This window comes from Raphanus sativus, chromosome 5 (genome assembly GCF_000801105.2).
Source record: "Raphanus sativus cultivar WK10039 chromosome 5, ASM80110v3, whole genome shotgun sequence".
Lineage (NCBI taxonomy): Eukaryota > Viridiplantae > Streptophyta > Magnoliopsida > Brassicales > Brassicaceae > Raphanus > Raphanus sativus.
The window spans coordinates 31,856,000-31,881,763 of NC_079515.1; the positions used below are offsets into that span (position 1 = coordinate 31,856,000).

At 32.3% G+C, this 25,764-nt stretch overlaps 2 protein-coding genes and 1 pseudogene across 5 annotated transcripts; 1 reads left to right on the top strand and 2 right to left on the bottom strand.

Moving 5' to 3' along the window:
• The first annotated feature begins 6,905 nt into the window (after positions 1-6,905).
• On the top strand, positions 6,906-17,163 carry LOC108856576 (uncharacterized). Of its 4 annotated transcripts, none has more exons than XM_018630410.2 (14): positions 6,906-7,237; positions 7,624-7,735; positions 14,384-14,496; positions 15,143-15,265; positions 15,364-15,584; positions 15,659-15,734; positions 15,832-15,918; positions 16,000-16,080; positions 16,178-16,210; positions 16,295-16,348; positions 16,433-16,474; positions 16,548-16,626; positions 16,707-16,777; positions 16,860-17,163. In XM_018630410.2, exons 1-14 carry the CDS (start codon positions 7,064-7,066, stop codon positions 16,950-16,952), a joined length of 1,359 nt encoding a protein of 452 aa, XP_018485912.1. In that variant the 5' UTR covers positions 6,906-7,063; the 3' UTR covers positions 16,953-17,163. The 4 variants fall into 4 exon arrangements, with proteins under 4 accessions (XP_018485912.1, XP_018485913.1, XP_056842095.1 ...); XM_018630411.2 differs by having other exon boundaries at positions 14,393-14,496; XM_018630412.2 differs by lacking the exon at positions 14,384-14,496 and having other exon boundaries at positions 7,096-7,237.
• Positions 17,164-17,595: 432 nt separating this feature from the next.
• LOC108860508 (mechanosensitive ion channel protein 7) lies at positions 17,596-20,597 on the bottom strand. Its single transcript, XM_018634378.2, has 6 exons — positions 20,464-20,597; positions 18,860-20,409; positions 18,648-18,771; positions 18,269-18,562; positions 17,989-18,191; positions 17,596-17,896 (listed from the first exon to the last, which is right to left on the bottom strand). The coding sequence occupies exons 1-6, from the start codon at positions 20,518-20,520 to the stop codon at positions 17,596-17,598; spliced, it is 2,529 nt and encodes an 842-aa protein (XP_018489880.1). The 5' UTR covers positions 20,521-20,597.
• Positions 20,598-21,632: 1,035 nt separating this feature from the next.
• On the bottom strand, positions 21,633-24,872 carry LOC108860761 (mechanosensitive ion channel protein 8-like; annotated as a pseudogene).
• Between the last annotated feature and the right edge of the window lie 892 nt (positions 24,873-25,764).

The following is a 25,764-nucleotide window of genomic DNA, read 5'->3' on the forward strand; positions in this document are numbered from 1 at the left end:
TTTTTTTTATATATAAAAACCAATTTATATAGATAATACGATACTTATATGTTTTATTGCATAATTGATAATATATTAATAACAAAATTGTTGAAAAAAGACAATTCTTATACACTATGTTGTTATCTGGAATTTTTTTTATAAAACTAAAAATTAAGATATAAAATAATTTATAATTAAACATTGATCAAACAAAAAAATTTATAAATATATTTTCTACTAATATGTGAGTACTTTTAAAATTTTACACAATAAAAACACTATATTGATGAAAACTTTATTATATATAAATAATTTGATGTTTGATTTATTCTTTTGTGGAAACATAAATAATAATTATTTCTGTGAAAACATAAATAATAATTTATTATGTTAATTTTGAATTAATAAAAATAATTTAATAAATATTCATAAGAAAATTATGTCCGCATGTACAGACAAAACACCTAGTTATTAATAAAAAAAGTTTTATAAAAGTATGAAAATATTATTTTATTTTATTGTATTATTTAGTTATACTATATTTATCAAACAAAAATATAGTATATATGCATCACTTAATATTATATTAAATTATCGTTTTAATTTTTTTTAGTATATTACTTACAAACAGTTAACTTTACGGAAAGTATTTTACATATTTAATTACTGCAATTTATTTGAAAGACTATACTTTTACAAAGCTTTCCATAGAAATATGAGAAACAAAATAAATTAGTGCAAGACTTATAAATATACTAATATCAGATGAAAAAAAAACAATCATATGGGTCAGTGTGTATACACATTTATCGGTTAGTGTATAAAACTAATGAATTAATATAAATGATCACAATAAAAATAAGCAACTAAATTTATATGAGTGGACGAAATTTAACTAAAAAGAAAACTGAACGAAAAAAGCAGTGGGGACAAAAAGAATATTTGAAATGGAGGCAATAACTTTTATACTTAATAATATGCATTGAATATATTTTCTACTGGGGGCAACTGCCCTCTTCTCACCCAATGTGCATCCATCACTATCTACACTAGATCGATGAAGATGATATCATGGATGCAACTCCTCCAACATGGTTTACAGAATCTATATGAGTTTTTATTTGGTCGACCAAAAAAAATCAATTTTCCATTTTTTGGCTTTTAGCTGATACATATTTGAGTATCTGTTACCAAGTGTGGATACCATTAATTGATAAATTGTTGATGTTATATTACAAAGAAATTATTGTTGTAAAATAAATAGCTTGTAAATTTCTATAGAATGCATTTCATAGATGATTCATGTTTGGTTAGTTGTTACAAAAAATATTGAGGCTTTGTATAAGATTTATAAAAACAACAATTTTATGTATATAATTTGTTAGATGTTATAAAAGATATTATCAGAATAACTCATTAATTATTATCTGTTAACCTTTTATATTCATTAACCGTTAACAATTATTTATTATATACTAATCCATAAATTACACATAACATTAGTTTTACATGATGAATAACATGTTAGATATCAAGTAACTCAAAAATTAGAGATCATTGTACTTAATAAATATGTATTTCTAATAAACATGTTTCCTACTAAGTTACTAACAATTTATATAACACTAGGGTTTAGCCCGCCCTACGGGCGGGTTAGTAATTGAAAATTATATAATATATTATCAAATTTTATTGAATATTTTAAAGTGATTAGTTTACTTCAAATTAAAATTAATCTCTATTTTCAGTATATAGGATTTGTCACTCTTATTACAGGTAAAACTTATAGTTATAATACAAAAGACTACAATTATACACATATTTCAAATTCTAAACATTTCAGCTATGCATTTCTATATATTATCTATTTTGGATAACGGTGATATTTTGTTGAAATGATGTTTGTTATTTCTCCATCATGCTTATTTCTTGAATTTTTTTTTGTTGAAAACTTTAAATTCTGAGAAATACAACATTAATTAATTTCACGTTTTAAGAAGTTTGTCAAGTAGAACGATACATCTGTTCAATTCTTAACCACTTCATTAAGCACTCCTAGCTAAGCCACATCCTTCTCGAACAGACAGAGGTTACATTTTAGCTTTTGCATACAATTTTGTGACTTGTCATGGTTTCTACCGCGACACTTCATCAGCCTTTGGAGGAAAGGCCCTCGGAGGAAGGAATGATGCTCTTATACTTCCTTACTTGTGCTGGCTAAGTGGAAAAATTGTGTGCAGAGTAGGAGCCACGGTTTCCACTTCCTTAGTTTTACAAAAGCAGAGAGATTTTACAGCTTTCTATACTCACGCCACAAACTTCAACTTCTTCGTGATCGGCTTCTTCATGCCTTTGATTATAATAAAGTGAACATAAATAAGTCATGGAATATACCGAGTTAAAAATTTCTCTTAATAAAAATGTAGATATAATCATCATTACTTTTACTATTATAAAAATAAGTCATTGTTTTATCAGTTTAAGAATCGACAAATTTCTTGAGCCTGAATTGGATTTTAAGTAGCAATTTTTATATTCTCAGCTTCTAAAGCATCAAATTTGAGGTATATGGTCTCAAAATGCAGTACACTCGCAATTTGCAATTTTAAGTTTATATGGTAAAAACGCTGAAGTACTTACAGATTTTCATATACTTTTTTACCTCTCGAGCTTCGTTCAGATATAAGGCTGATATCTGAGCATGACCTTCTTTTTTTGATCAAATCTAATCATGACCTTCATCTGCCGTATAAACAGAGAAAAGTTCACTGTTGTGTGGACGCCAATCTACATCTTTTGCCCATCTCTTCTAATATAATCCTACCAGATTAGCCATCTTAAACATGGTAGCTGAGGAAGCTCCACATAGTGATCGATTAAGAGCTGCATCACTTACCTCCATCTGAGATAGATAAAGAGAGAAAGACAACAATGTTGTGAAAGATCTCAAATGAATTCAATTTCTTGGGCTATAAGATTTTGATGACATTACCTTCTCTCAAGATCTCTGTTGGTTTCGTATTGAGATTATTGAACACTGTGAGGCTCTTTATTTACCTTTTCTTTTTAGGTCAGATAGTTGATCAAGCATCAACCGGGCCTGGCAATTAGAAAACAAATCCAAGATTTGGTTATGTTCTAAATTCTCTTTGGATCAAAGAATCAACTATAAGCTTGTGATTTTTTGAGATTGTGCATACCTTTGTGGAACAAATCATAGCGTGATTCATTTCACTCCCATCCCGGCTATCTCTGCGCCTAGCAAATGTCTAAAGAAGAAGAGTTTAGTAGCTGGAGACTTGGAGTAAGCATTTAGTTTTTAAGATGTGTAATGAATCACGCTATGTGTGAATGTTGCAGGATCTCAACGCCTGATTTGAGCTTAGTCCACGTACTTCTCATGTCTTTTAAGAGAAAATTAATAAAGAACATTCTTACAGTTGCGGTTAATCCTTGACAATTCATATCTATATATAGAGAGAGAGCCTCATGAGAAGCTATGCAGTCATCTCAGACTCCTCCACCATAACTTCCAGCCCTCCATTTACGAACTGTGAAAGAACGAACCTAAATTTTGCAAAAATAAAGCAACCTAAACACAATCTTCAATCCCTTTGGCACAAACAAATTGCAGCTCTTATAAACTCACCATGTCTGAGAGCATATCACCCTCCCATGTGACCGCTTGAACTCTAGCATTTGCCTTTGCTATCTCTCTCTTCACAGTCTCTGTCACTTGTTCCATGGCTGTCCATCTTGATCTGCCCGTCACTTGTTCCATGGCTGTCCATCTTGATCTGCCCGTCACTTGTTCCATCAGCTCAACGGCGCTTGGTCCGTCGCTCTCAGGTGCTTGCTCCGTCGCTCTCAGGCGCTTGCTCCGATAGCTCGACGAAGTTAATTGTACCTCGATGGAGTTGGTTAGCTCGGTTAACTGAATGACTACGATTCTAGGTGTTTGAAAGCTAAATAAAAAGTAAGCAAAGAAGTGAGGAGAATGATGAGATCTGGTTGTTCTCTGCATCACTATTTATAGTAGTAGAATTTGAGGATCGCAGAGAAAGTGTGTAAGGTTAATTAATGAATACGTAGTGGGGATTCAGGTTTGAAAGACATAATGAGGGAATAATTAGTTGGTATTAAACCTCAGTGTAACCGTTTCAGAATGGAGGATTTGCAGAGCCTAAGACGGTGAAGGTTGGAGAAGAAGTTGATAAGGTAAACAAACGATTAGGGTCTCGTCGCTTTCGGGATCAAATTTCGGAGTACAGAAAAGTCCAAATAGAAAGCCCACAAATATTAAACCGCAAATGAAACGGAGCGTATTAAGAAAAAGACACGTGTCGAGGCCTCGTTTCACTATTTTTCTTACATGGAGGAAGGAGAAGAGAGTCCCCTTTTCTTTATAGTAATAGATGTAACGTCAAAGCTTAGCTTTTAACGCCTTTTCTTAACTCACTAAAAATTATGTTGAAATTCCTTAATGTATACTGCTACTCTCTCATTAGAATCAACTGTATATAATTGATTCATCAAGATCTTGCAATCAATCTCATTCTCTTTTATTCATTTATTGAACTTCCATAGATTTACATCTCAAAGATATTTTTGGGAGCATGTTTTCTTTGATTCTATGATTCATGGCGGCGAGGACAACAAGTTGAAGAAAAGCTCTGTGTCGGAGTGTCATTCGAAATATAATTAGTGGTGGTTAGGCGATTTAAAAAGTAGATCGGCGAATGCAAATTTGATAAAATTATATTGATGTTGATGGGTGATGAAATTGTTGTTATAAAGAGAAGGAGATGAAAAAGAGATTAATGTTGAAGATAGAGATTGAACTTTTTTTTTATCGCGTGTTGAATTGAAAGGGCAGAAACATTAGTTTGTGTTCATTTTACTACAAGAATCAATAGTTTACAGTTGGTGGGATAGTTTCTAATTTTGGTCTCATTTATGTATAATATATTTAGCAAATTAACTCAAAACTATATGATATTTTAATACTTGTGAAATAGCGGTTTTTAGGAGACGACCATAATTAAAGCTGTTATGTTTGCTGCATTTGAAATTCTAACGTTTGTTTGGTATGATTCTTTTGGTTTTCCTAGTTTGAGCTTATATTTTATGATAATTTTTTGGGAAAAAACTAGTTTAACCTTTATTTATCAATTAATTACTAGTTTAACTCTAATTTTATTTTAATTGCTAGTTTGTTTTTCATACCTATTTTACCCTTATTCTCTTTGTTAGCAAAAAAAATAATTACAAAAATGCCATTATTGAATTTTCGAAATATTTACAATTTTACCGTCCACAGACTTATTTTGTCTACGTGTTATGTAGCCACAGACTTAAATATATTCTTCTTTAGCCATAGATTGATTTAAAACTGATAGACTTAATAAAAAATTTACAGACTTGTTACAACAAATCTGTCACGTTCGACCACAAATTTATTAAATATTGACAGATTTAATTTGTTGGGCCACATATTTACTTAATTTAAACAGATTTATGTAGAATTTGATAGATTTATTTTTGTTTAGCCACAGATTTACTTGTTTTTGATAGACTTAATTTTGATTTGATTGATTTATTATTTTTTTAGCCACAAATTACTTAATTTTGACGGACTTAATTAGGATATGATAAATTTATTTAGTCTTTGGCAACAGATTTATTAGAATTTCACAGATTTAGTTAGAATTTGATAGATTTATTTATTATTTGACAACTGATTTGTTACAATTTGACGGATTTATTTAAACTTAAGCCACAAATTTATTTATTATTTGGCCACAATTTTTTTTAATTTTTGCAAACCAGATTACACTGTTTAGTTATGAAATTATTTCTTATACCAGTAATCTAAACCAAAACGTTCCAAACTAACCATAATTTGAATCAAAAGCATGTAAACCAAATTTATTTAATTAAACCAAACAAAACTTAATTTAAACCAAACAAACAGAAAAGCTTTAATGTACAAATCACTCTTACACGTGATTACCTTGATTGACGTTAATGGCGTTTTCTGACTGATGTCTATTTTCTTCTTCTTTTCTTATGGCACAAATAAAAATTGTTTTTGTTTTCGGAAAACATTTTTTTTTGTAACTGATAATTACAAAGTTTATGGAGAACATTTTGATCTTCTACTTTATTGTTCTTCGACAAATAATAATACGATACCATAGGGATTAGCGGTTCCTATTTTCTGTTTTAAAAAATATTAATGAAATATATTAGAAATGGCAATATTGTAAGAAAAAGGAATAATTAAGATTATTTGGTCTTTAGCCACACATGCTTACATGTTTCGATGATGTAGAGTTAGATTAGTAATTAACAAAAAAAAGTAGAGTTATTCTGGATAATTTTCTCTAATTTTTTTTGTTTCAATTAATTTTTTCAGAAAATACATGTTTTGGAAAAGAATGTTTCAAGTGATATACTTTTATGTTTCTATTTATTTCAATTATGTAATAATGATAAATCCTGAATTTTGAAAATATTAGATTTATTTAATTTATATTGGTTCAAAATTATAAAATAAATATTTACAGAAAATAATCTATATATAATTAAAATTCCATATAAATTTTAATGTGTAAAAATTAAGACATAAATATATTTTAAATGTAGTTTCTTACGACCAGCAATCTATTATTTTTAGTTATTTTACTTCTTAATCGTCTACATATCAACTTTTAGTTTAAAGAAAAAGATAATCAATCTAAGTTTTTTCCATAGCCTTAACTTCATGTCCGACCATAGATACTACACCATGTCACACATAACTAGTAATGATGCGTAACGTAAATGAACACGAGATAGTGACCGATCGATGGAGTTCGCAAAATACCAAAATGTCCTTAGCAATCGGTGTGATCATGCTTCACTCAGATTGTTTTAAGTAATGAATAAGACTGAGAAAACTCAAAAAAGTATCTGCCGACTTGTGAAAACACATCTTCTCTTGGATACTAAACAAACTCTTTTCCTCGGATTGTGAAAACATATCTTCTCTTGGCAAAATCGAAAACAAATCTTAAACGCTTTACTTGGCTTATTGGTGATGATGGAGGATGGGTTTGTAGGGTTGAGACACATGTTGACGATTGTGTTCCTCTCTGGATTTGCCGGATTCATGGAAGCACCTGTGATTACTGACGTCACCGTTTCTGCCGTTTGCTCCAGACCAGACGACTCATGTTCTCTCGCTGTCTACCTCACCGGTTTCCAACAAGTGGTACACACCTTTGCTTGCATATAGTAGTTACTACCTTAATTTACTTTCTCTTAATCTAATTTTCTTTTGGTCAAATAATCTTAATCATAATTTCTTGATTCTTAAAGTTTTGTTTTCTTTTTCTTTGGGTTAAAATCTTTGCGTAAACATGTCATAATGAGAACCTATTACTCTGGTAATCGAATTTGTTTCTCAAGCAAATGATTTTTAAAAATATTTATTGTCTCTTTGACTTGTTTTAAATTGTGATTTTTCCAAAGAAAATGCCATATAATGTATAATTTATATTTTGTTTTGTTTCCGGCCATGTAATTCTAATATATTTAAGCAGTTTAATAAACATATAAGTAGTAGTATTTGTGTGATGATGGGTGTTATTGATGAAGGCAATAGGGTTGGGGACTATGGTAATGATGCCAGTAATTGGGAGTCTATCAGACAGATATGGGATTAAAGCAATTCTCACTCTTCCCATGTGTCTCTCCATTCTTCCACCTGGTCAGTTTTGACACTTTTTAACGTTTCTTTTGTTAGACATTTAGACTAATAGTAAAAAATACGTCAAGCGGTGCATATCATGATATGCAGATCAAGTGAGATAAATACATATCATATTAGATCAAATAGAATAAATGTAGACCATACATATCAAATAGTTTATTATAATTTCAAATAGTGAAATAAATTCAAACAAAGCAATTTTTTAATAATATAAATTAACACATAATATATAATACAATACATAAATAACATATATTACACTAAATTCATGTTACTACAATTTGAAAATCAAAATATGAACACATTAAAATTTAACGAATTACACTTTTCTTATATTACTATACATATTTGAAGTATAATACTCTATATTTACATAATACATATTTTAATTAAAATTCCACATATTAAGGTTATGAATAAATTAAAATGAAAAAAGATATGTATAAAGAAGATTAAGTATATTTGAGAACTAGTTATCTATAACAAAGTAATATATTGGCAAAAAAAGGATGAACTGCACCAAAAGTATAGTGGGCGAAATCCACATGTAGTTCATCTGTTTTATGCACAAAAAATATTGAATTGTCTAGGAATCTTTTAAATGCTTTATAAAACAGAAAAAAGTCTAATGATAATTTTGGTGTAGAAAAACTTTATGTAGATATGAACTGTTTTTCTTCCGTGTCGGTGTCACTATTCAAAATCTTAGATGATCACACTGACTACTTTTTAAAAATTAGAATTAGAATAATGAAATTAAATAAAAGGAGTGACAAGAATAAGGAAGAGTTAGACTATAATTAACAGAGGTTTTTAGGATAAAAACTGTTTCTTAATTTTTAACTAAAAAACTAAAAATCGGTTCTTAAAAATAAGATATTAAGAACCAGTTTTTAGTTTTTTCAGTTAAAAGTTAAGAGGCAGTTTTTTATATTCCACTAAAAACTCAAATCTTAAGAACTTTCATTAATCATGCTCTTATGTTTCTCGTTTTTCAGGAAACTTTTAACCTTTTTAAAAAATTCTATAATATATGTCAATTTCTAATTGATTCAACATCTTATATGTGAATTTCAACAACTGATATATATATGTAAGATACTTTGAAGAAAGTTTTATTATCGATAGTGATTGCTTTAGAACGCATTAACAAAGTGACACAGAAATAGAATTCGATGTCTGTTTTTACTATAATAAAACACACGACACATATGATACGTGTAATTTATTAGGAAACGCGTGGAAGAAACAAAAGCTTTGCTCCACTACAACGATTGGCACGCCTATTCATCATCGTTTCTTCGGTTGGTTCCGAGACACGTTGAATTAGAGTTGAATTACAATAAAAATTATAATTCAATGTAATTTATAGTAAAACTATATAGTAAAAATTGTAAATTTATGTATTTTCATTTGCGCTAAAAACATAACTATCATATTTTAAAAATTATTTAGTGGTGAAAATAGGACACTGGATCAATGTGGTTCAAAGATATATTTTGTACGGTAACCGCATATAGTGGGATCAATATATCAAAGTATATAATTTATGTGGGATTAAAGATGCGGTTACCGAACTATACAGTTGGACCATCATTTTTATTTTAAACTATATTTTATATTTTATATTTTGTAATGATTATATAGTGGGATTAAAGATGCGGTTACCGAACTATACAGTTGGACCATCATTTTTATTTAATTAAAAGACATACAAAAACTGGACCATCTTCCTTTTCTTTAATAAAAACAAACCTAATTGGACCACTACCAATTTTTCTCTGATTTTGTTTTTTTTAGGAATCTGATGTTGGTATTCCACTGTACAGCACACATATTTATTAATCTATCTGTATTACCTTAACCGGTATTTAAAGATTTTTATTTTGTTTCATAACAAATGATGTTCTCACTATTATAGATAAAATTTAATATCATTTAAAGTTTATGACCAAATACAAAATATTGTACTGTTTTTTAATTGGTTAAACTACTTTTATTTAGTGTGAATTTTATGTAACCAAAATATATTGCATAAAATTTTGATTTTTTTTAATATTTATGTAAAATTTTTAAATATCAGTTAAAGTGATACGAATTGAGTAATTTAAAAATCATATTTTTCACTAATCTCATGTATTTGCAATTTACGCTAATATATTTTATTCTTTGCTTAGAGTTTTCCATTATATAATTGTATTAATGAAATATCCCCTAGTCTATATTTGAGAAGTGATTTGACACATGTCTTCTTTACAATCGTTTTCACAAAAAAAAATGGGACGTGGCTATTAAGATTGATGACATGTCATATGGTTAAATATGACATGGATAATTACATTTAATGTTGATATATATTTTTGGAAATCTTTTTAAAATATGGCAATAACTCATATATTACATTTAGTATTGATTTATATTTTTGGTAAACTTTGTAGAATATGGTAATAACTCATAAATCATCAATAAAATAAATATATTCAAATATGATATTTTGAATTTCGAAATATTATATAATTTTACTTTTATAGTTATAAAATTTTTATTATCTAAAATTTTCTGAATTTTTTTTTAAATAAATCGTAATATCATTAGTTTATTTTAGATATCTCAAATTATATAAATATTATTTAGTTTTAATTTTTGATAACTATACAGTTTTATATGATTTTTAGTAATTTTGTACAAGTTGATTTAATACATTTAACCAAATGAAATAAATAATTTTTTATCTAAGATTTTAACTTTATATATATACATATATATTCTTAAATATAATTTAAAATAAGAAAAAATATTTTCTCTTAATTTCATGCTTAATTAATGATATTTATATTAATTATTGGTCAAAATAATAAAATATATAATATCAATAAATTACATTTAAAAATATAAAATTTAACTTTTAAAAAATTCATCACTACACATGGTGCAGGAAAACACCTAGATTAATAATTGTGACATGTCTACTAGAATTGATGACATGTCTTATAGATTAATATGACATGGACAATTATATTTAATGTTAATTTATATTTTTGGTAAACTTTTGAAAATATGGTAATAACTCATATATTATATTTATTGTCGATTTATATTTTTGGACTTTTTAAAAATATGGTAATAACTCATAAATCATCATTAAAATAAATATATTCAATAATGGCATTTCAAATTTTTAAATATCATTTAAATTAAAAATATTTCAAAAATATATACATATTTTTAGAAAATTATAAAAATTAAATCATATAATTAAATTAAATCGTAAAATCATTAGTTTCTTATATATATCTACGGATTTTATAAATATTGTTTAATTTTAATTTTTGACAATTATACAATTTTACATATTTATTTAATATATTTAATTAAAATAAATAGATAGAAAACTCTACCTAAGATTATAATTTTAAATATATACATGCACATTATTAAATATAATTCAAAATAAACAAAATTGTTTTTATCTTAATTTTAATGTTCAGTTAAATCAAATTTATATAAAATATTGATAAGAAAAAAGAAAATTTATAATATTAATAAAATAAAATTATTTATATTTATCTATTAAAAATATTTTAAAATTTTTTTACTGCACATTGTGCAGAGAAACACCTAGTCTATATAATATATATGAGTCTACTCTTATATGCTTTATAATAAATCAATACAATTTATTCATGGGAGTAAACTGCAAATGACTTACACAAACCGCATTGCAAATTCCATCAGTTTTTTTATAATTAATTTTGTATGTATAAACCAACACAGATTTGCACAAATATAGTTACGAATTTCATATTTATCACAATACAGTTACAAATTGCATTTCTTTTTTGTTAACATATTTACAAAAACTTTGTACTAGTCGTAATGGTTTATACTTCATTTTTGATAACTAATTCGTGTGTATAAACCAAAACCGATTTTTCGCAACCAATTTCATTAATTATTTTTGTTCACATATTTACATAAACTTATACTAACTCAAACTTTTTTATACTTCATAATTTTGATATGTTCAATCATGAAAAAACAGTAACGTATATTTCATCATTGAATACTGCAGTATTTTTAATATAAAACTTAGCTAATAACAACATTCTTTTTTATGTCTATTCCGTAACAATATCGTGTTAATTTCGTGGCAAATTCGTAGCTATAACTGTATTTTTACTAAAGAATAGCCTCTTCACTCATGTACAGTTTCTTCAGTGTTGAGATAGCAAGCCTACACCTCCTGTACCAAAGCATGAGAATGTAGCTATATTAAAGGAATGAACAATCATGAACATTCAGCTATAAACAACAATTCTAAGTAGCACTGCTTTTCACCTAGGCAACCTAGTAACAATCTTAATATTCACTTGACAGTTTGGAACACAAAATAGTTGTTACCAACAAATTGTCTGATAAATTTTTTGGGCTTCCAACTTAAAATCAATTGGCAATTAGTGGAGTGGTTCAAGTCTCTTATATTTTACTAATGTCCCTTTCATATTTTCGATGTGTGATCTTCTCTCCAATACCCTCGCTCGAGATAATTGTGCGTATAACCATTAATCTCGCAGAATCCATCATATCCCTTCAAAATAATGCTTTTTCTAGTTATCTCGAAGAACTGAGCTTTCTCTGGGCCATCAGCTAATGGGTTGATCGAGCCACTATCCGGGCCGGATTAATGGGTCATGGTATTGGGTCTGCTCTGATACCATGATAAGTTTTTTGGGTTCCAACTTAAAATCAATTGGCAATTAGTGGAGTGGTCCAAATCTCTTATATTTTACTAATGTCCCTTTCATATTTTCGATGTGGGATCTTCTCTCCAATATTATCACAACTACTGAAATCTTAGAAGCCCTTTTCTCAAAAAAAAAAAAAAACTACTGAAACTAAAGTGACACTGTCACAATTGTTACCATTAAGGACTCAACAGATTGAGTGATTTCTTTCTACACTCATACACCAACAAATAACAATGCATGTAGACACTAGCCAAATACAGTATAATCTCTTTAAATTAATAATCGTAGATTAATATCTCTATAAATTAATTTAATTTCATAGTCTCAAATTGATTTTTTGATTCAATTAATATCTTGATAAATTAATAATTTGTATAAATTAATAAAAAATATAGTTTTGATGTAGTCCCAACATTATTAATTTATAAAGATTTCGCTGTATATCGAAGAGCTACAAACGATTTGAAAAACCCACGAACATAGTAAATCAAGAAATAATTGGCTCACTGAAGCGGAATCAAGCATCGTGAAGGTAGAAGACGGTATAAAATAAACATTTTGGTTCCACGGCCCAACAGAAAACTGTAAACAACAGTTCTTGTTCTTTTCTTTCCATATAATTTTAAATCTAAAAGCGCATTATATCCCAATCAAAATCTAGTACTATTCTAAGTGAGAGACGCTAATTTGTTTTTTTTTTCTTATAAACCCAAAGAAATTAAATTGTACATATTGTTGATAAAGAGGAAAATCACATGTATGATAAGCTGAGTATGTATATGTATATTCATACAGTTCGTGTAACTTCAGTGCTCATAGTTTAACCAATTGTTTTTGTCGTCATTTTATTATTAATTTTTGATTTGTTTATTTCCAAAAAGGCAAAAACTCACGTATTGCGACGAAAAGAAACAACAAAGCTAGACTTATTGTATGTTATATGCGTACTGCTCTATTTCTACTGTAGAACTAATTTATGATGATAAAGAAGATGAAAACCTTATTGTAACTAATTTTTAGTTATCAAGTTTCAAATTTTTATGAAGAAGAAAAAAAATAATTAATCTTTTATTCTATTTATTTGTCTTTACCTTGTAGTTATTATTTTGATTTGAGTGAAGATATATTTTTTCTTTATATTTATAATTATCATATTTAAAGACTTTGATTATTTTGAATTAATAATATTGTTAATTTAGATTTAGACTTTTAGCCTATATATATTAGAGAGTATTGAAAGTGTTATATTATTTTAGTATTAACATTATATTATTTTGATATTACTCATAACTATATTTTTATATAGATTTATTAATATATATTTAATTAATTATTAATAAATATATGTATCAGTATAGATTTAGCCTGATTAGATTTAGACTTTGATTATTTTGAATTAATAATATTGTTAGATTTAGACTTTTAGCCTATATATATTAGAGAGTATTGAAAGTGTTATATTATTTTAGTATTAACATTATGTTATTTTGATATTACTCATAACTATATTTTTATATAGATTTATTAATATATATTTAATTAATTATTAATAAATATGTGTATCAGTATAAATCTGTTTAAACATCCGTGCATACAGTTATGCATTAGGTGCTAGGTCACACGGCATAGAGAACATATAGCGCATTTTAGAAGTTTGATATGTATTATGTAGGCAAGACTTTGATAGTCTGATTAGATGTATGGATAAGTTCGGTTCTCGGGTATTATCTGAACCAAGCTGACGCCCAAAATAACCCATAGTGGAAGACTATTTGGGTATTTAAACAAAAAAATGTACCCAACTTAAACTGTTTTTTTAATATTTATTATTTTTGAATAGTTCATAGTATGATAAAATAAAATCAACATTATGCGGCTTAAAATATTTTTTTCTCAGTAATATTAGGCTACAGAAGGGATACACATTTTTTCTACCTGTTTTACATAATCAAGATTCTGACTGCTCTGGTATGCGAAGGTGCTGTTGACTGCCTCGCCTTTGCTTATGTGGTAATTTTTCTCTGTTTTCCCTATGATTTAGTTTAAGTTGTAATATTATTGTTTTTTTAACTAAGAACACTTCCAATGTTTAAAAACCATAAAAGGTTCTAAAAAAATTATTATTATTATTATAATTACTTATTTATGTTTTATTTTCTTTAAACTAGTTAATCATCTATTTAATGACATCTGTTTGTTTTAGTATTCAACAATTTAAAAAAAACTCACGGTTAAGAATTTTTGCTCTTTCTCTCTCTCTCTTGATGTATCGGAGGTGCTCTAAGAACATCTCCATTAGTGAAATTAACGGAGGGGAGGGGGGGTTCACACAGTTCAAAAAAAAAATTATTAAAGAAAGCCAACTCTTTTGAATCTCACCCCGCGAGCTCTTCCTAGTGAACCTGTATCATCACTATTTCGCGGATCCCACGACACGTGACGGTTCGCGGTTGGTCGATTATTATTATTATTATTTTTTTAGAAAAAAAAATCAAACAGTAAAAAAAAAATAATAATAATTTTTTTTTGTGAACTTCCAGGTTCACTGATGAGAATGCTGTAAGGTTTTCAAATTGTAAAACTGTTGTTACTCGTTAGTATAATAAATATCTCTATTATTTGTGTCATTTTACTTCATTTCATTTTTAACCTTCAGGGTGAAAATATTCACGACAGAACAAGAATATCAGCGTTTAGTATTTTAGCCGGTATCAAAATGATCTCTGCACTTTGCGGAACATTAGTTGCTCGATTTCTACCTGTAGCATTGATTTTTAAGGTATGTATCTTCTTTAGCGTCATATCCTCTCGTGCTTCAAAATCTAATCAGTCGACCTTTATCTAGAAAATGATTCTTTTTTTGTGGGGATAAATTAGGTTTCAGCTATATCGTTTCTTGTTGGTCTGTTGTACATGAGACTTTTCCTAAAGGAAAGGCTAAACAATGATGAAGTTTGTGATCATCATCAAGATGACCAAGATAGCACTGAGGTTACGATATTAGCAGAGCCGATTCTGAATCACACAACCATTAAAACAAGTGTCTTTAACAAGAAGCGATCTTCATTGAAAGATATGATATTCTTGATGAAAACTAGGTATGTTTAAATGGATGTATCTATATATATATTTTTCCTCTAGATATAGTGATGGATATGGATTTTTATTGCAGTACCATATTCATGCAAGCATTGGTTGTTACATTCTTCAGCAGTTTCTCAGATAGTGGAATGCAGTCTGCTTTCTTGGTCTAGCTCATATATATCATTTTATATTTTTATTTATTTATAAATTTATTATAGCAGTTAATGAATAAAAACATATGAATTTCTTTTACCTATGTAGTATTTTCTGAAAGCGCGTTTTGGCTTTGACAAGAATCAATTTGCTGATCTCCTGCTGTTGGTTACCATCGTTGGGTCTATCTCTCAAGTAATTAATTACAAGTGATATTATGTGTAAATAACATTTCATTTTTGTACATCATGCCTTAAATATATGTACTTTTATCAGCTGTTTGTACTGCCAAGATTTGCTTCTAGCATTGGAGAACGCAAACTTTTATCAACAGGTCTTTTTATGGAATTCATGAACGTAAGCATGTTTTTTTTTTCTTGATTTTGTTTCTCGTGAAATCCTAAATAATTGATCTTGGCATATAATTAGAATGGTGCATGTGTTTCTAATGCAGATGGCCATTGTCAGTATTTCCTGGGCACCATGGGTAAGTCGGTCGAAACTAAGGACTTGAGTCAATGTTCAAATTTCAATATGATTTTATGTTTTGTTTTTGTTTCTAATGTCTCAGGTTCCTTATGTCACCACTGTGTTTGTACCTGGAGCCATAATTGTAATGCCATCAGTAAGAATGTTGACATTATCATTAGTCCTTAATAACAATGGTGTGTTTTTCTACTAAACTGAGTCTAAAACAATTTGGTTATAGGTTTGTGGTATTGCTTCAAGACAAGTCGGACCCGGTGAACAGGTAAGAACTATTATATATATCTTGTTGTAAGGATTGAGTGTTGGTTTTGAGAATTATGTTTGAGTTGATGAAGGGGAAAGTGCAAGGATGCATATCTGGAGTGAAGTCCTTTGGGAAAGTTGTGGCACCATTTGTTTTCAGTCCACTGACAGGTTTGTGAAGCCGTAAGTACACAACTTACTACTAAGTTTCATTACGTCTATTGATATATATATTGGTTTAATTTGTATAGCGTTGTTCCTCTCCAACAATGCACCGTTTTATTTCCCTGGATTCAGCATTCTGTGCATCGCCTTATCTTCTGTATGGCCAATTCATTCTTCATGAGTACTTTGATTCGATTGTCCAGTAATTATGATGAACCAACCTTTCCATCCATGTGCAGATGATTGGTTTCTTGCAGAGCCTACTGATAAAAGATGTACCTCCTCAACCATTGAACAAAGAAATCAACAACAGCTTGGGAGAGGAAGTATGATTACGTGAACTCTTTATGTATATAAAGAGAGTGTCAATGTAGTAGCATGTAATAACTCATCAAGTATTTAAGAGAAATGTATAAAGAGAGAAACCTGAACCTCTTGTTGGTAGAACTAGGAAGGAATCAATATATATATATATATATATATATATATATATATATCTGAAAAATTTGGGGACTTTGGTTAATGGTTACTTTACACCATCTCTTCATGATTCTTTCGCTTCCTCAATCCTGCTCAGCTTAAGCGTTGGAGGTCCTGCTAATGTCTGGATCAACTAATGATGAAGATACTAATATATGGAACCAATAACGTAGAACTTTAGCCACTAATGTCTGTCAACCACAAGATGGTGCTAACCAAGAAACGTACACAAGTTCTTTAATTTGGTCACAAAAAGCAGAATGCTGCTCTATATCTTATGAAACTCTCTATTTTTATTCTTATCTTATATTGATAAAAAAAACACCATGGAAGTAATCAAGCTACATCATATATTACTATATTAGCATTTCATATATATACAACACCTCATTGCTAAAATATAGTTTAATGTCCCTCATTCTCTTTTAGATATCACTGTTACTTTTTAACTCCCATATAGTATGGTTATCCACTTAATCATGAAACCAGACTAATCTAATTACCCTGACTATCAGGGTTTTGTGACCAACCAGGTGGAACTCTGCTTGAGACAACCGTGGGCATGGTCTTGACATTGATGTCAAGCGGTTGAAAACGATACTGGATGTCAAGCTCAAGCAGGATTTTGATCACTTCCTCAACCAACATAGCCCTTCTTGTGAATCTCTCTCCCATGTTTTGGTGGTTAATCTTATGTTGTGGCCATATTGCTAACCTCACAATGTTCAAATCTTCCACATCCTTTACGATGATATCGGCTTTCGGGTACCAATACTCTGGCTTGCTATCAATGTAGCTGCAGTTTTTTCCCAAAAGAAAAAAAGATCATCATCATCATCATTATCACCAAGATGACTATAACGTTAGGTACAAATGTGCTTTTTTAACCTTGAGATTCGCTGTTTGATTGCAACAATTTTTTCAGGTGGAGTAGTTATGTGGACACAACACTGCACTTCCTCTCCCATGTCCGGACTGCGGTTGTAATTGTGGATTGCTTTCTGCCATAGAAGAATATTCGGATACACAATCTTCAGATTGTCAGCCCTCAAGAACACTGTTGTGAGAATGTTCATTTCCTCCACCACCATCTGCAATTTTGATAATTTAATATTCAGTAAGTAGACTCATCAGAAACATACTTCCTATTTTTTTTTAAAAAGTTTACCTCTACAGTGTCGATCACCAACCGATCACCAACATCGTAGGGGTGAATAATGAAGAGGAAGATGATTGATTCGAAGACTGTCTTGAGAGAGTTTCCAAACATAAAGGCCAAGAGCACAACTTGTGAAGTTAAAAAGAGAAGAGACTTTGAAGTGGCGATCTCAAGAACGACTAGCCATAAGATCACTATGACAATTGCAGTGAGAAAATTAATCATGTGATGAAGTTTGTTCACTGCTGTTTTCGTATCGTTGAGTGTCAGTGCAAGAGCTCTTCTCTCTCTGAAAGCATTCACCTAATAAGGCCAAAGTCAAGAACAGAGTTATATAATGAATAAACTTTTTTAAAAAAAAACTTGTTTTATTTGTAGAAGAATTTACAAGCCAGTTCTTCAACGCTGATTTAGTAATCTTTTTGGTCACTAATGCGCCTTCAAAGAGACTCATTGTCTTAATCGCCTCGTCTGCTCGCAGAAACCTCATCAAATCCTCCAAGTAGATGTGCCTTTTTTGTTTCCATGCAGATAGATATGAGTTTGTTAGATATATTGAAAGGAAACGTTAATAAAGAAAGAAGATAAAATGTCTCTCACTTTGTTCCACGTTGAGCAACATTCTTAAAAATCTTTCTCGCAGCTGCTTTAGCTTCTTTTTCGCTCCGTATCTGTCTGATGGTCTCATCTTCAGATGTGTTTTGAAGCGCTTGCTCATCCAACGTCGTCAAGGAGACATGTCTCACAATCTTGATCAGTCTCTTCATGTTCCAAGCTGACACATTCTTCTGGTTCATCCTATGCAAATCATTCATTGTGATTCCGCTATCAGTTCCTGTCTTCGGTATGATCGGTGAGAGGTTCACGCCGTTATTGTTCGACACACTCCCGTTGTTCTTTTCCGGCGGAGGAAACGCGGCAGAGTAAAGGTCAGGTGACAGATCAGCACCTCCTTTCTGCATCTTGTAGATCTCTTCTTGCGCTCGCTCTTCCTCTTCTTCGATCCTGCTCAGCTCAAGCATCGGCGGTCCGGATAACGTCTCTATCAAGTAATGATGAAACAGCGCTTCTTGAATCCGATCGAAGTAGGTGCTGACGTGGAACGAGGAGGCTAGAACTTTAACCACCAACGTCTTCAACAACCACAAGATGGTGCTCAGCAAGAAACACGTCAAGATCTTGGTCACCAGAAGCAGAACGTCGCTCTGAGTCTCTCTTTCTACTTTCTTGTCGAACAAGAAATGCCACGCGGTGAGAACCAGCCCTAGCCAGAGACAGTTCTGAACAGCCGTCCTCACGCCGTACACAAAGTAGAGAACCCTCTTCCTCAGGAGGAAGTTTCTCTCGATGAAGAAGACGATGATCCTGATCCCCATCCCCGAGACGAGCCTCCCGCAGATGAGGACGAGAAAAACCACTTCCCATTTCCACAAGTGGAGCTTCCAAAGCTTCGTGTCTCTCCACGAATGAAGCCCTAAGGTCAACACTAATAGAACCACGACCGCGATCAAGCTCAGCCACTGAAGCAGCGTTATCGCGTCCATTTTATTCCTTCTATATTCTTCGGGAACATCTTCCTCAGCTAACGAATCTTCTTCTTCCTCGAGACTTGCTTGTCTCGCAAGTAAACCTGATCTCAGCTGTTCTGATGTCCCCATCCAGCTCGAATAGTACTGCTGCTCCTCTTCTTGTGGAGGATCTATCAGCCTTGATCTTGCTTTCCCTCTAGAGACGAGCTCTGTCTTCCTCATCGACGAGCATCTCACAACTACCTCTTCGTCTTGATCTTGCGGGTCTAAGTTCATCCGCATTGTCGCCGAGGAAAATGAAGTGGAAGATGTGCAAGAACGGACAGAACCGGACATATTGTTGTTGATGTTAGTACCTGAAGAACTATCGATTTTGAAAGAGACTTTCGACGCGTCTAGCCCCGATGATGCTGGTGTTTTGCTGATATCCTCTGCTTCTTCCTCGTCCACATCGAGTGTGATCTCGTCACGGCACCGCGGGAAATCGAAACTTATACCGCTCTGCGCGTGATCATCATCGGTTACAATGTCTTGCCAGAACGTGTAGCTGGTGGAATCACGTTCCATGGCTGCTGCTGCTGCTTTGTTGCCGTCAAAGCTGGAACCTACGCTCATGTGGTCCTCGAGAATAGGGAGCTTATTCTTCTTCTTGTTGTTCTTATCGGTTTGATCTACAGTGCTTATGATCTTTCTGTAAGACCTATAAGAGTTAAAGGGTTTTCGAAAATCCATCGCAAAACCATAACAAAACAAGATAAAAGAAAGAGAATCGACATGAACATCAAGAATGTTTTAGAAACATAAACTTGGAAGCTTTCTGAATCTGTGATGATGCATTGTTTTTTTTTTTTTTTTACGTTATAGTTTTGAAAGGAGAGTTACGAGTTTTATTTGTATTTAATCGTATTGTGATCTTTTTTGGTTCTCTGTTACTCAACTGTATTAACAATTGTGATGTGTTTACTAGTTTTTAAACCTCTATGAGTTGGATTAAGTCTTAATATAGCAATTAATTCGTGTTTTTGACTAACAATCACTAAATTTAATACAATGTTATTGTACATATCACGTTCTAAGTTTGGTCTTATGATGATTTTCGCTATTAGGGTTTGGTAACATTTAACACCTAAACGCAACACAACATTTTTTCTAATCCAATTTATTCATGTTTCCCTTGTTCCTTCCTCACGTCTTATAGGAGGAGGTAAAAAACTTGAGACTCCGGTTGTTAATTTTTTCTCCAATTATACTCAAAAATTAATGAATTTTCATGGTATGAATGGAACCCATGCATGCCTGGTCTCTTTACTCAATAGGAAACTAATTAATGCATGCTTCAAGGTTGATGTCGGATTAACAAAATTTTCTTGTTTTCTACTAGAATCTGGTTGGATCAAAATTGTAAACACAAGGATTTTATGATGAGAAGCGGAAGGTAACAAAAATTGACACAATTTCTTGTTATTAGTAATTATTAAATGGTTGGATGAGATTAATCTCAAGTGTGTGATTAGTCAAGAGGTTATAGATTAATTCCTTCATCCTAAAAGCACATGCGAGATTTGATTCATAGGTTGGTGTACGTGGTATCACATGCCAAAAGGTGAAATATTAATCTTCAAAATGTCAAATTAAACAGTAATGATTCAATGGATGGAAATGAGATTAGCCTTAACTTTGCAAAATAGTATACAATTGTTTCCTTATACATGTAAGAGTAGAGTCATAGATGGTTAATGGTTGGTATATAGAAATAGTTAAAGTACGTTGGTTACAAAATTTGTTTACTGCTATTGTTTTCATTTGAGGCAAAAAGAAAAGCATAAGTGGTTTCTTCATGAAATTCAAGCAGGGGTTTGCGGCCAGCCTTGTGGAACTCTGGTGGAGGCAACTGTAGGCATTGCTTTGACATTGATACCTATTGGATAAAACCGGTACTCAATGTCGAGTTCGAGGAGGATCTTAATTATTTCTTCCACCAAGACGGATCTTCTTGCCCATCTTTCAAGAATGTCTTGGAAATTAAACCTGTGATCTGGCCAAATTACTAACCTTATCATGTTCAACTGTTCCACGTTCTTTACGACGATCTTAGCTGATGGGTGCCAATGCTCTGGCTTGTTGTCAATGTAGCTACATTACCATTAAAAAGAAAAAGGATCAGCACAATGTTGTTAAAAAGTATAAAATAAGCATTAAAGGACTAGATGTTTTTTTTTTTTTTACTTTGATATTCTTTGCCTGATCGTTGCAATCTTTTCCAGAGGAGTAGTAAAGTGGACACAAAACTCGATTGTATCAGTCATGTCTGGACTGCGGTAGAAATTGCTGATCGATTTCTGCCATAAAAGACTATTCGGGTACATAATCTTCAGATTGTCATATCTCAAGAACACTGTGGTAAGTATGTTCATCTCCTCCACCACCAACTGTATTTAATCAACATTTCGTTACCTAGCTGTACATTTATGAAAAAATGTGCTACATGTTTTTGTTTCTTTTTACCTGTACATCGTCAATCTCACAGCGATCACCAACATCGTAAGGATGCACGATGAACAAGAAGATGATGGACTCGAAGACAGTCTTGACCGTGTTCCCAAAGATGAAGGCCAAGAGTACAACTTGTGAACTTACAAAGAGAAGTACTTTGGAGGATGCGATTTCCAGAAGGACAAGCCATATGACAGCTATGACAATGGCAGTGACGATATTAATCATTTGATGAAGCTTGTTCACAGCTGTCTTGGTGTCGTTGAGTGTCAAGGTAAGAGCTCTTCGCTCTCTGAAAGCATTGACCTACTCAAAGTCAACAACAGAAGTATATAGAGAATCTAGGTGAATAAAGTTTTTTTTTTTTGCAGAAATTAAAAATTACCAGCCAATTCTTCAAAGCTGATTTGCTGATCGTTCTTGTCTCTGGTGCACCTTCGAAGAGGTACATTGTCTTCATGGCCTCGTCTTCACGCAAAAATCTCATCAAATCATCCAAGTAAATGTGCCTTTTTCATTCAGAATATACAAGTTTTATTAGGAAACTCAGCATTGGTTATAAATAAATAAATAAAGATTGAAGATCTCAACTAGAGTCTCTCATCAAATATACTAATATTTTAATAGTAGAGTCTCTAAAACTTAAGGGACTCATTTCAAAGTTTCTCTAGTTGAGATCTCCAATAGGGATAACTTTTGTTAAGGAAAAGATGAGGAAACTATGGACAGACTTTGAGCCACGGCGAGCCACGTTCGTGAAAATCTTCCTTGCAGCTGCTTTAGCTTCTTTTTCGCTCCGTATCTGTCGGGTGGATTCATCTTCGTTCGTGGTTTCCTGCATCTGCTCGTCCAACGTGGTAAGCGAAACATGTCTCACAATCTTCATCAGCCTCTTCATGTTCCAAGCTGAGACGTTCTTGTGGTTCATATTCTGAAGGTGCTTCACGCTGATCCCACCGTCAGCTGCTGATTTCGAGATGACCGTTGAGAGTTTCGGATTCAGCACTCTCCCGCTCTTTCTCGGCGGGAACGCAGCCGCGCAGAGATCAGGCGGTAACTTAGCACCTGCGTTCTGCAGCTTGAAAATCTCTTGCTGCGCCCTCTCTTCCTCTTCCTCGATCCTGCTCAGCTCGATCATGGGAGGACCAGACAACGTTTCGATCACGTACTGGTTAAACAGAGCTTCTTGAATCCGATCGAAGTAAGTGCTGACGTGGAAGGAAGAAGCGAGAACTTTGACCACCAGCGTCTTGATCAGCCATAAGATAGTGCTCAGCAAGAAACACACCAAGATCTTGGTTACGTAAGGAAGAAACTTGCTATCCGTCTCTCTTTGCACTTTCTTGTCGAACAAGAAACGCCAAGCGATGAGAACCATACTGAGCCAGAGACAGTTCTGAACAGCTCTACGCACACCGTAGACGAAGTAAAGAACTCGTTTCCGCAAAAGAAAGTTTCTCTCGATGAAGAAGACGGCGATTCTGATTCCCCATCCGGAGACCAGCCTCCCGCATATAAGAACAAGCAAGAACACTTCCCATTTCCATAAATGAAGGTTCCAAACCCTAACTTTCTTCCAAGAAGGAATCGATAAACTACACGCCAATGCGGCTATTATAGCCACTAGGCTAAGCCACTCGAGCAAAGTTATGGCGTCGAGTTTCCCTCTCTTATACTCATCAGGTATATCTTCCTCAGCTAATGGATCATCCTCCTCGTCGATATCCCCGAGTAATCCGGATTTTAACTGACCCGATCTCCAACCGGAGTACGGTGTGTCTTCCTCTGATGGCGGATCTTGGAGCCTTGATCTTGTCTTGGTCCTCGAAACAAGCTCTGCTTTCCTCTGAAACGACCTGTTCGATGTGCATCGAACAACCTCTTCTTCCTGCTGCTGAGTCTCTTGATTCGACCGCGTTGTTCGGGGCGAACAAGACGACGAAGGAGTAGCGGAGGAAGAAGGAACCGAGCCGCCGCCGACGAAGTTTATACCGGCTTTTTGAACGTTGAAAGAGACTCGCAAGTCCCTCGCTGCATCGACTGATGATCGAGCCGTTGATGTAGGCGTGGTGTGGTGACTTACAGCGTCATGGTTGTCTTGATCCACGTCGAGTGCGATCTCTCCTATACCTCCCCATTGTCGATGTTCTCCTCCTCCAGCCTTTGGTTCCTCCGTAGGCGGCAGCTTCCCTGATCCGAAGTTGAAGCTGTCGCTCAATCTCCCGCTCTGTCGAGCAATACTGGTCGGATCTTTAGGGCTGGTTCGTGCCGGTTCCAGGGTGGCGTGGTCGGAAGTTCCCGTGTTGTCTTGCCAGAACTTGTAGCTGGAATCTCGTTCCACGGGTGGTGCGTTTCGGCGGTGGTCGTCGAGGCTAAAACGAGAGCTCTCCGTTTTGAGGTGGGCCATGCGAGGGTGGTGATCGTGGTCATGGAGAATCGGACGGTTCTCAGGGTTTGCTTCGCTTCGATCACCCGGGCTTCGTATCTGTTTGTACGTGCTGTGAGATTTGAAAGAGTTTCTGAAACTCATCGGGGAAAAAATGAACGAAAAGAAAAAAAACAAAATTACAAATGTTTAGACAAGGAAACATAAACTTCGGCGCTTGTTATGATGCATGGCACAAAACTTTACATTATTTGGAAAGAAGCTCTACGTGTAATTTCATGGAACGTACGTAGACTTTGACTGGAAAGCTTTTAGAATGACTGAATCGCCTTAAAATATGCGATTCTTCAAGTTTTTTATAATACGAAAAATTCGTGGAACAGAATATAAGACGCAGAAACATGATTGTTATTGTTTTTTTTTTTTGCAACTACATAAGCGTTATTGTTTACAAAAGATCCTTTTTACGAAAATATTAATAAACTATTGTGAAATTATATACTGTAATATCGAATTATACTATAATTACAAAATATATCATTATAGTTATTAAAAGTTCCAGTAAATCTATATTCCCTTCGTACTTGGTGTTTAAGCAATTTTATTTTGTTTCGTAATAAGTGATATTCTCACATTTCTAAATAAAATTTAATGTCAATTGAAATCTACAACCAATTACAAAATACTACATATTTTTTATTGGTTAGATTGATTTTATTTAATGCAATTTTATGTAACCAAGATAAATTACATAGAAATTTGTATTTTCTTAATCGTTGTGTAAAAACTAGGGGTGGGTATTTCAGTTTAGTTTCGGGTTCGGTTTGGGTTTAGTTCGGTTTGGGTAATTTGGGTTTTATAAAATTCAAACCAATTAAAACCAAAGTAGTTTTGGTTTGGGTTCAATTTGGGTTTAATTCGGTTCGGTTCAGTTCGATTTGGTTTAGATCTAGTTCGGTTTACATTATTATGGTCTAGTTTGGTTCGGTGTAGTTCGGGTTGGTTATAAAATATGAAGGCATCAGTTTTATACTTTTATTAAAAAATAATCAACTCATAAACGATATAGTGAGAATATAAAAACTTATGCTATATAA

What these genes read in the sequence shown, in the direction of transcription:
- LOC108856576 (XM_018630410.2), top strand. Translation starts at nt 7,064, where the DNA reads ATGATGGAGGATGGGTTTGTAGGGTTGAGACACATGTTGACGATTGTG. An exon ending in TCGTTGGGTCTATCTCTCAA is followed by an intron (nt 15,919 to 15,999) that starts GTAATTAATTAC and finishes TACTTTTATCAG; the next exon opens with CTGTTTGTACTGCCAAGATT. An exon ending in AAGTCGGACCCGGTGAACAG is followed by an intron (nt 16,475 to 16,547) that starts GTAAGAACTATT and finishes GAGTTGATGAAG; the next exon opens with GGGAAAGTGCAAGGATGCAT.
- LOC108860508 (XM_018634378.2), bottom strand. Translation starts at nt 20,520, where the DNA reads ATGGATTTTCGAAAACCCTTTAACTCTTATAGGTCTTACAGAAAGATC. An exon ending in CAGCGTTGAAGAACTGGCTT is followed by an intron (nt 18,563 to 18,647) that starts GTAAATTCTTCT and finishes TGGCCTTATTAG; the next exon opens with GTGAATGCTTTCAGAGAGAG. An exon ending in TGGTGATCGACACTGTAGAG is followed by an intron (nt 18,192 to 18,268) that starts GTAAACTTTTTA and finishes TCAAAATTGCAG; the next exon opens with ATGGTGGTGGAGGAAATGAA.